Here is a 12,967-nt window from a genome sequence, read left to right as displayed (position 1 = left end):
ACCTAAACTCTATTGAATGTGTCTTATCAATGCCAAAAAAAACACAAATCGAATGCTTTCATTTGTTTCGATAATAGTCGGTTTAAAATTCTGTACAGGTGAACATGCACCGCAAAAAAACAAATACAGTACAACAGTATTTCATATAGATTTTAGTTTATGTAGTATTGTCAGTTATTACAGGAGTTACAGTAAATAGATAATAAGGACATCGTCTTTGTAGATACAGTTTGGCGTGTCAGTCCGTCTGTGTGTGTAAATGTGTTTTAGTTTCATCTCCTCCCCAGCAGGAAGAGGAAGATGAGGACTATGTCCAGGTAGATATTAAGAGCAGCGTTGATGTATTCCTCTGGATGCAGACGGTAACTCATCATCCCCATCATCAGCTGACAGTCCACCATCAGGAACTGAGGGGAGGAAGCGTTAGGACAGGGTGAGAGAGTACCACCAGATAAATAATAATTAACGTCATAGTTTATGATAGAAGACATGTCGCAGTAGGAAAAGCACAGGTGTGAATTATCAAACGAATAATGGCTTCATTCCAATTAGCTCCTCCGGTTTCAGGATCTTGGTATTGTTCACTTGAATGGAACAGATACATTGTTGAAGTCATTAAAGTAACATTGGTGCATTTACTATGAATACATCTGTCATACATTTTTATATTTACTATGTACTTTGACAGTCATCAAATCAAATCAATCCTCTGAAAACTCCTCATGATGGAAAAAATGTTTCCTTTGCTAAGTGACCTTTTCACTGTTGTCGCTGTCAGATTTCATTGATGATTCCTAAAAATCGAACCTGTTGCATCCACTCCGGCTTGTGTGGCTTTGAACCTTCAAAGCACCTACACACTCATTGTTCATTTTCTTTAATTAAAGCAGTTAATGGGAGCCCCGGCGTGTGAGTGCAGTGCCTTTAATCATGATAAAGAAACTTATTTTGCTGCTGTCCACGTGTTAAAATAAAAAACAATAAAAAAAGTACTTTAAATAAAGTGGAACTGCGTGTTTTGACGCCACACAGAGCTTTCCTTTTTCTTTCAAAAGATGTATTCATAGCTGTAGTGGCAGACATGTTAAATTAGGAACCTGCAAAACTGCTGGATATTTCTCCCAAAGCATAATTGCAAATGAATGCTTTCATCAGTGGTAGTACTGTTTAACCTACTGAGGTGACCAGGACAACAGAACTAGTGAGTGTTTTTTATATGATTTTGTTCCTTCTGCTGTTTAGCAAAAGTGTTCAGTATTATTATCATGGTATACGTTGTTCTTTTCTCCCGTACCAGTGAATACAGCAGAGCACCCAGACATCCATAGGCGACTTCACTGATGTAGGAGTAGTAGAAGGTGCAGAAGAACCCAAACATGATCATGTCCACAACCAGAATCAGCAGAACACCGTACCAAATAGTGAAATCATAACGAGTCTGCAAACACAGTAAATAAAAAAAGGTTAAGTGGGGCAACTGAAAAGTCTGCAGATCGCTCTGCTCAAAATAAACACAGACCATGATGTCTATGTCTGTATACAGAAAGCATTTTTGACCTGTGCAGAGAATGCAATGATTGCGACAGAAATGGCCACGGTTGCTCCCATAGTGATGACGACAGCGGTGGTGTCGTGGAAGGAGGCGATGGTTCCCACCATGTATGACAAGCTCAGGGTGACCACAACCTGCAGGCACACAATTCAATGTATTAATCACCTCCACCAATATCTTCAGAGAAAGTTATTTTTTGCTTTATAGATAGTTTCACGTTTAACTGCTTCAAACAGAAACGGGTCCAGATTGTTTGCATCTTTAAATAATCATAGTTTTTTAGATCTTAATGAAAAACTGTGCAGAAATGCATGCCCACCTAACCCTTGCAGTGTTTGTGCCGTGATCGGCATTGTGTATTTAACGTTCACAATAGAGGAAGAGTCTTTCCTAATTTCAAATGCAAACAAAATCTCAACCGCTCAAGAGGAAAGTGAGGTTTTCATTTGGAAACAATAAATAAATTACCAGTTTCTCAGAGACGATTTAAATGTTAAGAGAAGTCTAAAAGTTGAGAAAAACCAAGGAGTGAATAAAAGATTTGCCAAAATGTTTTATCATTACTACTTTAATGTCTTTAACGTACTAGAATATATTTTCTAGTTATTAGATGTATAACTTGTACTTCTACTTTATTAAGCCGCATATAGTTGAGGTAGCAGCAACTGTCCTTTTGGTCTATATATCGAGTGAAATACATTTTCCCAATTAGATATTTGGGGTTTTTCGCTCCTGTATCTGTAACCCACCAGTCCCACGATGTTCCAGGGGTGACGCCGACTGAAGGACTTGCAGCAGCTGAGGGCTATGGCGACCACGATGAAGATGATGATGGAGCTGAGGTAGGCCCCCAGGTTGGTCTGAACCGCCTCTTTGACCACGCTGGAGAAGGTGAACACACACACCACACTGAAGGTGAACAGCAGCTGGAGAGTCAGGATGCTGAACACCTGCACAGGAAAAGATGACGAACAAGCAGTTATAAAAACTAAATATTCTGCACAACTGATCTTAACGGTGTATTTAAAAGTTTTCATATAAAGTTTTATATTAAGAGAGATTGTTTGATTATTCAGCAGGCACAACATCTGACCTAGCTGTCCAGAACCTCTTGTGCTCTAACATTCTTTGCAGTGTCCAGTTTTGTGTTACAAAAATATATTTCCTCTGCGTTCTTTTCCTGTTAATCATCCTGTGCGATTCCTGAAATGTCTCTTGTGAGCTGCGAACCCTGAGGAGGATCCCTAAAACAGGTCTGGAAATATTGTGGTGTAGGAAAACGTGTCCACAGCGAGTCGTACAAACCTTTCTGACAAACGCTCTTCTCACGGTCTTGTCATCAAAAGAAGACGAGGCTATCAGTGGAGTCGTGTCCGACGAGGCCTCTGGGCAGATGTCCCGGAAAGACTCGTACCCAGTTGTAGGCTGATAGATGCAAGTTGTCTCAATTTTAGATGGAGGGCACATTGCCGGGGCTGCAGAGTAGGGTGGAGGTTGCTGTCCTTCGTAGGAGTATAACGGTGGTGGTGGTGAGGACTCATCATGACCAAGAGCGTCCTGTGTCTCTTTATCTGACATTCTGCAGGAAACTGTAAGTTAAACACAGAAGTTCAGTCAAATAAAAAGATCAACTTAAACAAAAGCAAACACGGGTCTGATGGGATACATTGTGTTTAGCAGCTGGAGTGGTAAGTTGCTGTTTTACTGAATTGTACAGTCATTGATATTGTCAAGCCTGCATGTGAAACAAGAAGACCATGTTGTATATTCATTCAGTCATCAGTGATCAATCATTGATGAGAAAGATTGTGGAGAGAGAACAAACAGCAGAGATGGCATCTCCTGTCTATCTCTGTTGTTGTAATTGAGTCAAACATCTGCCCGTGAGCTCACACAGGGTTTCTGACTTTGTATCTTGTTGCCCAAGAATGTAAACATTAGGAAGTAAAACTATGATGTCACTTCTCTTACTCCCAGTAAACATGGTGGGAAATACAAGTGTTGTGTCATGTTGTTCAGCTTTAGGAAGGTCATGTAGTCTTGGGTTTTCCAACATCATATCCCGTAAAGGTCCCGAGATTTCATTCAAGGTTCAATCTACAAAAGCAGTAATATTAATAGGAAGGAGACAATAGGCCTTTTTTTCACAGCTGGCATGTAGACTTGTCCTAATAGGAAAAGCACAGATGTTTCTAATAATATTAACGAGGTATGTTCATGTCAGCGGTGGATGAACTCAGATCCTTTACTTTACTCAAAATAGAAATGCCATGGCCTAAAATATTCGTTTACAAGTTAAAGTTCTGAATTCAAGTAGAGTTATCACAAGTAAAATAACTTATTTAACTGACAATCTAAAACTGAATTCACTCAAATTAATAGAAAATAAATTAGCTAAAAAAATTCAAATAAAAGAAGAGCCATTGATGCACCTGCTTCCTTCTAAATCCAGACCGCTAAAACAGTCAGTTCCCCCAAAATCACACGAAGCAAATGTGATGTACCAACAGTCTAGCTATTAAGTGTTTTGGGGGTTTTGGCAGGTTTCTATAAGAGACTGCATGAGTATCAGTACATGCATGAATAAATAATAGTAGGGGGTATATGTCAAAATATATTTCTTTGTGATTTGAGTAAACAGACCCTCGTTATTATATAACATAACACCGTACCTGTAAATACTACACGCAAATAAAACATGCAGCAGTGTAAACAGAAGGTATTGCTTTTAACAAGTTAAGACAACATAGAGTAACATTAATGTTCTGCTTACCTTGCGTCTGACACCACGCAGTGCTGAGTGAGGAGGAGACGACACAAAAACTGAACCTCGCCTGGTGATGGCTGCCATTTATCCTCTCCCAACCTGTGGTGTAGTTTCACTTCCTAACAGCATGAAGGACTCATTGCAGGAATTAAAAACTCTACTGTTGCTTCACAGTTGGTCAGAGGCCGTCAAATGTGGGGTGTGAGGACTTCCAGGGGTCCCATGTCAGTAATACAGGGTCCACAACCAAATATGACTGTCCAGACTTCAGTACAGATTTATCGATAATGAAAATGATCATTCGTCGCACCAGTAACAGAATTAAAGCTCACATTGGCAAACTACTGCTGTATTTGTACAGTTTAATATGCAGAAGATTTCATTTTTAATAGAGGGAGGAAAGAACCAATACCTGAAGATGTTCCAAGTTTGTCATTTGTTATTTTAAACAGTTATTTAGAAAGATTTGCGAGTTAGCATTAATGTAATTTAAAGTGGCAGCCCTGGTCCATTTGCTGTGTCCACTAAAAGGGTTTTTCTCCTGCAGCTAAAACGACAGACTGTTCTGAAAACGCCTAGCTGGGAGCGCTTGAGGGCACTTTGGAGGCGACGTGCTAAGATGCGGAATATACGTGAAAGTAAGTAAAAATGTCGGCACACGGTAGAGTACTTGCTCTGGATAAAGTCCGGAGGGAGAGGATGTGGCTGAAGAGGTTTTGTGGCCGAGGAAACATTCCAGATTCAGATACATTTTATTATCCCACAGGGGAAATACGTTTGGTCCACTGCTCCAGACACGAGGACACCGTAAAGAGCTTAACACAAGACCCCAACATACTTAAAATAAAACACATCTGATCACCTCTTTGTGGTAGGTTATTTGTCCGACCCCTCCTCCACTGTGATTGGACGGCTTGGTTTAAAAGTGATTGTGACAAATGCAGCATTTTTGAAAATGTTTCAACTTCCCGCGAACAGTAAAAAACCCGCCAAAGTGCAGCGCCTGCTCGCCCTGTTGGCGTTGTAGCCTAGCAGAAATACTCCTATTGTACATAATTTAAATAATACGCTGGCCTCGGGAAGAAAACGAGTATTGAGACGTGGAGTTTTTAGAATTGTGTGCATATCTCCATCTTTGAGGTTCCCACTTTAAATTCTTATTAAAATAAATCTCTTCAGGACGAGTCTGTCCTGTTTCATGTCTCACTGAACGGGACGAACAACCAGAAAAAAACCCACCATTGACACTTAAAAACACAAAACAGACGTTCACAAAACATCTCTCACACATATTTATTGTAAAAAATACATATAAAAACAATTTCTGAGACATACAAAAGATTGGAGCTTTAGAAACAGTATATTGAACAGACAAAGACCAAGCCATTTGTTTGAATTGCATTACATATTTACAATTTAATAAATAAAATTCAATTTGTTTTTTATACCAGAGTAAAGGCAGATTGTCCATATCTTGGGAGGTGCAGATACCGCTGTGGTGAAACATTCTCATCTAATACATCGACTTCAAAAGCACAGGGCAGACGGGGGGGATCAGTGCCCTGCAATTCAAAACCAAGGACTTAGGGACATTTATACAAAATACCGCCCTTGGTTGGAGAGGAGCTAGTTTACACACAGAGCGCTTAGTTAGCATTGGTAATGATTGAGGTATTGCACCACACAGCTTAGAGGGGATAAGAAAGTAAAAGAGAGTAATGTGGGGTTTTAGATTGTCTCGTCTTTATCGACAACCCAACCACCACACACACGCACACACACCTCCCAGCCAAAGTATACAACATCATAACTTATCACCACAACAAATGATCTAATGATCTCCGCACTCTCTCACACAATGCCCCCAAATTCACAGACAGACTTTTGGCATTATTTGTTTTTACTCTCCAATACAAAAGAAGCACATGCACAGGGCTGCCCTCTAGTGGCCAGAGACGTCGTAGCACCTCAGACTGCAGAACACCAGAGACCAGAGAGAGAGAGGGAGGCTGGGGTGAACAAACTAGCCAGTAGGAAACCTGTGCACCGGACTGACCCCTAAACTGATCCATACCACTTGTGAGCGCATAGATTTAAAAACACACGGAACAGACGGCAAAAGCAATCAATTCATGTTTTTGCCCTTCCCCCCCCCCCCTCTGTGAACGAGCAGCATCAGAGAGCAACCTTACTGCTGGGCCTCATTTCAGCCCTAAAAACACTACAGATACCGGCTCGCACAAGAACCCCTTCACCAGGCAAAGGCAATCAACACACACACACACACACACACACACACACACACACACACACACACACACACACACACACACACACACACACACACACACACACACACACACACACACACACACACACACACACAAAGGCAAAGGGAAAGCCATTGAACACATTTAGCGATGATCATTATGTGATGATAGAATATCTAAAAAGGGGGAAAGCGGTGGGGGCTGGTTATGTAATAATTAAAACATCAGCTGTCCATTGCCTCCAGTGTTGGGGAGAGAGGCAGATGCCACATGGTGTAAACATGCCCCAAAAATATATCCCTCAACCCGTCCATCCCTTCATCCCTCCTCAATCTGGCATTAATCAAACCAGATGGCAAAAACTGTCTCTGGGGATCTGGCCCAGAAATCTCTACTGCACCCCGAGAGAGTGTTTGAGAATGAGGAGGGAGAAGGGGAGCCATGGGGGGGAAACTCCCCCCAAAAAAACCTGCATTCAAAGTACAACGAGACCGTTGCGTACCAATGCCACGTGTAGCAGGATGTTTGCCAGCGTAACTGTACTTAAACACTAGCATTAAAAATTAAAAAAGGGTAACCCGCTTGACCAAGCAGACATCAGGGCAATCTACAGTAAACACACACAAAGTCACACTTTCCTGAATACACAGTCACGCTCAGGACATTTGCTGTCCCTGGTCATTTCAACACACACACACACAACTTGCACACGCAGAACCTTCTCCCAGACCTTATGTGAAAAAAATAAAACAAAAATCAGCCTTGAAGGACAAAAGTGCTCAAACTGGTGCCAACACCATCGCTACTATGACCCTATAAAATACCTACAACCGCCCTAAACACTCAGCAAGTAGCAGCACATTAAACTCAGCGCCAACTAAAGAAACTGACCCACTCAAAAAATAAAAATAATTAGCCCCCAAACTTCCCCTGAAATGTTTACATGTAATATAAAAAAAAGAAAAAATAAAACACCGAGCAACGGCAGCCCCCATTCACCAACAACAAGCCCTCAACCTCCAGCTGGTTCAAAATAAAGCAATGTGGTTACCGTTCATGCTTTTGGTACGAGAGGTTGGTTCATTTTGGGGTTCGCCGAGGAAAGAAAACATTCATCCAATGCATGACATGGAACAATACTCTTTCTGCAAAATACTTTAAAAATGACCAATCCCGTTACACTACACAGGAGAGGATGCAGAGTCACAGTTAACTTTTTGTTTTTATCTCCAAGTTCCATCGTTCCAGGATGAAAATGTTATATGAAAAAATTATGTATATATATTTATATATATGTTCTGCTGATTCTGAAACATAGAAAGGAAACCGTCTCCACTTGTGTTCCAACAAGAGTCTCCACCAGAGATTTTATTGTCGTTTGGCTTGAAATGGTCTAGACCAGGTTCAAAATGGACCGATCCAAACGGGGGGAGCGTCGGGCGTCGCTAACTGGAGCTTCTTCTTCGGATCGCGTGTTGCCCGCTCAAAAATATAGGTTTGCGTCTGAGAGGGACAGCGGGCTTTTATTTGTTCAGTTACACATTTTTAAATGGGACCTTATTGGGATTCAGTGTAGTCTCCTGTAAGGGCGGAAAAGGACAGAGCGGACATTAGACAAAGTCGTGCATACTGTAATGATTGTACTAAATTATAGTCTGCAACAGGGCTACGCTGAACTCAATGTCACATTAGTAATATTTTTCAGTAAAATGTATCAAATGATGTGGCAAATGCATGCAAAATAGTTAAACTAATGTCTGTTCTACTGTTATGGAGCACATAAAACACAACATATATTGCATTTAGCTCATTGATTCATTGTTGAAGTCGTTTTTGAAGCAAAAAACACTTCTAGTTCCAGCTTCTCAAAAGTGAGAATTTGATCATTTCCTTCGTCAAACATAAATAAACTGAATATTTTTAGGTTTTGGACTGTTGGTCACACAGAGGACTTCTTCATTGACTGTGGGAGCTTATAACAGATATTTCTCTTTAATCGATAAAATAATTAATTGAGAATATTCTGCATTTTAAATCGATAATGAGAAGAATTGTTAGTTGTCGCTCTCGTGTCTTATTTCACACCACAAACTTGCACAAAATGTGTGGATGTTTGTACTTATTCAGGTTCTTGTGTTCAGACATTTTACATTTAAGAAGCTTCTTTTGTTACATGAAACAAAAATGGTATTCTATATCGGGAGTATTGAGAAATCAGTTAACTGGACGTGCCGGTCATTCAGTGAGCCTCACGGTCTTACATACCTGAGTCGGGTTGGTCACTGTGCAGAATACATGTGACCCACGAGTCAATCAAAGGGATGTTCAGGGCAGCAGGGTTTCACCTTGGACCAGGAATCAATGCAGCTACAGGGAGACAGAACAGGAAAGACCGGGTGGGGACGCAAAACATTACATTTTGATTAGCTGATGTTAAATGTGTCCGAGCCTCTACGGTGTCTCCCACAAGGCTTAATCCTCCGACTGACGGTGTGAGGAACTGTGAATGAGTTTAAGGACTTTCTGGCCAGTTAAACTCAACGATTTTCTCAATTTTCTCTCCTTTGTGTGATAATTAAAAGGAGTAGCTTTGGGTTTTAAACTGTTGATCAAACAAAACAAACAATTTGTAGATATTACCTCAATCTTTAGGAGATTTTGAAGCCATTTTTTCACCTTTTACAGACATTTTATGGACAAAATTATTAATAATCTTATTGTGAAAATAGTCTAATAAGTGTGGGGTTGCTCCTTGCAATAACATGATTTTCATTAGAAATAACTTTCCTTGTGTAAAGGGTGTGAACATTATAAAATTCTATTTTCCAAATCTCAGTTGCTCTACTGGCTAGACCAGAACTTTGAGTACACAGCCAAACAGCCACACCTACAAGCTGTGGCACAAAGCTGACAGTTTATATAATTTATGACCAAAACAAAAAGATGGTCGTGTGTGTGTGCGTTTTATCTGAGATCAATGTTTGGCTTCTTCTCTCTGCTAGTTATCCATCACTTTCGACTGCTTTAACACAACATTGGGAAACAAAATAGCAGGCGGGACCTTCCCTACGACGGAAAACCTAATCTTTGGAAGTGTTCAAGTCTCAACAAGTCGGATCTCATACTGTACTGAAATGATGAAGAAACTAGTGACTCCTTGAAAGTTGGGGGAAAAAACAAAAAGTGTTGAACATTACAGCATGCTTTGAAAAGGCAAATCACTGCAGCAGAAAACGGGCTGAAACGTGCACAAACAACTTCATGGTCACTTCTTTTAACTAGGAGTTTCAAAGCACTCACAGAACTCTCAGCGGTAAATCTGTGAGAGCGTCTCATTAAAATGTAATAATGACAGTTATCACAGTTGTGAAAGCTCTATTGCTCAAATATTCACATAACTTGTTAAATAAACAGTTAGGAGGACAGACGCACACAAATCGCTTATCTTTTCTTTTGCTGCATGAAGTAAACAGATTCTTGCTCTTATACCGGCTGCACGTATTCATTTTATCTCATGTTCAATAATAATGATTCTTAACTCAGCTTCGGTTGTTGACGTATTGTGTGAAAGGACAATGGGTCTCTAACAATCAGAAATGTGCAGTGATATGTGCACCAGGACAGAACAACCTTTGCTTTCTTATCTTTGAAAACCCTTACCCCATATATATCTATATCTATATATAGATCCACACATATTTTCTTTTCTGCTGAACCGATCTGTGACTCAAAACCATGACACGATCCGAACGGTGCGTTTTGTGATTGGTTGCACCTTTACTAATTTGCATGAAACACTCTCCTCTTTACATTTGTACACGTCTGCATTTTATTTGAATGCAAATACACCAACTGATCTTTTCTTTTTACCTCTTATGGTAGACGCAGAGGCAAGCCAGCCTGGCGATGGTCTCTCCCTGTGCCAGATCCTCCAGACAGATGGAGCACTCTCCGCTGTCTTTACTGAGCACATCCGCTGTACACACACACATAGCAACCATGAGTTTTTCCAGCCTTTTAAAAGAAACACAGGCACCGGGCCATTTCTGTGATGGAACACTTACTATTGTACGGTAGTGGAGGAGACGTGAGGCAGCTCAACAGGTGATCCTCGATCCGACCCCCCGGGAAGGGCTTCGAGCAGAAAGGACAGCGGATATCTGAGAGACAAAAGCACTGAGATTAACCCGCTGTGTCACAGCGAGACATAAATGTTAGATGATGTGCCCATCACATAGCGCACAACGTGCTATGTTTGGACATCTGGATTACACAGGCTGACTTGGCAAAGCGAAGGAGAGCAGGCTGAAACACAATCAGTCGTTGTTATCCCGGAGATAGTGCGAATGACGTGACCGTGTGCGCAAGTGACCCAAAATAGTTTGTAAACTTTATTTGACTGGATGCACACTGCGCTCTGCAGAGACTAGGGCTGGAGGAATGGCCACCACTAGAGCCGTGAGCGGATGGGGCAGACACTGGGCCTTGTTGCCCTACATTCTCCTCCATCTGTGAGCTGCTGCCAACATGTGAAGTTGTGACCCATTTCCCTAGTCTTGCTAGAGGGCTGGCCTGGGAAACCCACCACACGGTTGTGTTTTGGCTCATAATGTCACATTCGCCGCCTTCTCTGTGTCGCCTATTGTCTACTGCAGACCAAGTGAGCCTTTTCACTTCCTCCTGCAAAACCCAAGTTCCCGTTTTTAATGCACTTAAAAACAACAAGGCGGTGGGTTACTTAATGTTTTCAACTTGCACTCTGCAGGATTTTGCCACCGACGGTCACCGTGAACAGGCCCTGTGACGTGAAAGAGCTTGTATGTCACCACTTCCAGTTTTACGCCACAGCTCTGCCTCATACAATAGGGTCTCTGATGGTTCTCGTCAGTATGCAAGCACGGGAAAAGAGATTATCTGTTCAGGAATGTAAATCCATTTTAATTTCAGACTGGGGCGAGTGAGGGCTGCACTGTGGGAGATATTTTTTATGCAAATGTCATAGTGTTACACTAGACTAAATGTCTGCGTAATATTTAAACAGTCACACTCAAAGTCTGTTCTGGAGTGATGCGTTTAACTTCCTCTCGTTTTGTCTCTACGTAAAGTTGACAATGAATACTCTAAGTTACCTCTTACTTAACCATCATATTCTATATTACTATTATCTTTCTCTGAACACAAGCCACCTCATGTCTTCAGTTAAATATCAGTTGTCTTCTGGAAGCAATCAACACACATTTCGTCACATTTTGAGTCATTTAAAGTGATGTAAGCTGATATTGCCAAACTGACACCATCCAAGAATTCAGTGTAATCCATGTGAGCTGTCTTGAAATCCAAAATCAGGGTAAAATACAAAACATCAACTACTGATGAAAACGTGTTATTTATGCAGCACAATAAATATAAATTGCACGTATATAAAACACTACTGCACCGTGTACATGTGTTGACTTACTGCCATGGCGGTTGTTGACACGGTAAAGGCCGATCCAAGCCTCTGACACCGGCCGCTGGTGTGTGCCTCGGACCCGGGCGGATCTTGCGCCCACGCTGCGGGCGGAAGAGTGCCGATTCCCGGGCAGCCGCTCGGAAAAAGTGCGATGGGGCGTGCGGCCTCCTGTCTCCTCTCCGGACGGATGCTCCGCTGCCGCGGCAGGCTCCGGGCTTAGAGTCCCGTCTTCCTCGGGTTTCCCCTCGCTGCTGTTGTTGTCATCATCCACAGGGGACGCTTGGCCGATGCTGGAGGGGATGCTGTGATGGTCCGCGGGGCTGCCGTCGGAGCTCGCCGCATGCTGCCCCAGGTCCGAGTCGCTGCCTTCCTCCGATCGGCTCCGGTTGGCCTCCGTGTCCTCGAAGCTGCCCGAGAAGTCGACCATGAGACTGGTGGGCCTCGTGCAGCGGGGTCGCCGATACGAGTCCCGCTTTGTGCCATCTTTTCCGAAAGCGGAGGGCACCGGCTCTTCCTGCAGACGACTTGCTCTCGTCCCCATCTCTCTAAACGAGCTAACTGTGCTAATTCAGCTGGGCTAGCCGAGCTGCTTCCTCAAAAGCGAACCACCACAGAACAAGAGAGGAGGCGGGGGTCGAGTTAACCTCGAAACGACCCTTAAACTGTAAAATATTCGTCTGGGAACTTTTAAATAACAACTGTCTGGTAACCGAGCTCAGCGAACACGATATATGTCATCCAACGGTCCGTCTCGCGCCTCAGTTTGTCCTTACGATCCACATTTTCCGTTCTTTCTCTTTTTGTTTGACGTACCCGTTGGTCGCTGCTGCAGCGGAAATAGAGCGTTTTCGCTTCCTCCTTTTGAGCCGCACACAAACAGTTACGGTAACGTCACCATGTCACCCGAGCAGTTTGTAATTCAGACA

General features: G+C 42.3%; 2 protein-coding genes across 2 annotated transcripts; both read right to left on the bottom strand.

Annotated features, from left to right (window-relative positions):
- Positions 1 to 188: 188 nt before the first annotated feature.
- On the bottom strand, positions 189 to 3,137 carry LOC306705850 (protein lifeguard 1-like). Its single transcript, XM_079172713.1, has 5 exons — positions 2,858 to 3,137; positions 2,302 to 2,502; positions 1,558 to 1,686; positions 1,295 to 1,438; positions 189 to 407 (listed from the first exon to the last, which is right to left on the bottom strand). Exons 1-5 carry the CDS (start codon positions 3,128 to 3,130, stop codon positions 273 to 275), a joined length of 882 nt encoding a protein of 293 aa, XP_079028839.1. The 5' UTR covers positions 3,131 to 3,137; the 3' UTR covers positions 189 to 272.
- Positions 3,138 to 5,598: 2,461 nt separating this feature from the next.
- On the bottom strand, positions 5,599 to 12,861 carry LOC306706771 (uncharacterized protein). Its single transcript, XM_079173968.1, has 5 exons — positions 12,048 to 12,861; positions 10,654 to 10,749; positions 10,460 to 10,565; positions 8,855 to 8,956; positions 5,599 to 8,169 (listed from the first exon to the last, which is right to left on the bottom strand). Exons 1-4 carry the CDS (start codon positions 12,580 to 12,582, stop codon positions 8,899 to 8,901), a joined length of 795 nt encoding a protein of 264 aa, XP_079030094.1. The 5' UTR covers positions 12,583 to 12,861; the 3' UTR covers positions 5,599 to 8,169; positions 8,855 to 8,898.
- Positions 12,862 to 12,967: the final 106 nt, after the last annotated feature.

Source organism: Pholis gunnellus (assembly GCF_910591455.1).
Source record: "Pholis gunnellus genome assembly, chromosome: 14".
In the NCBI taxonomy this organism is placed as follows: Eukaryota; Metazoa; Chordata; class Actinopteri; order Perciformes; family Pholidae; genus Pholis; species Pholis gunnellus.
This window is presented reverse-complemented; position numbering and strand designations above follow the sequence as displayed.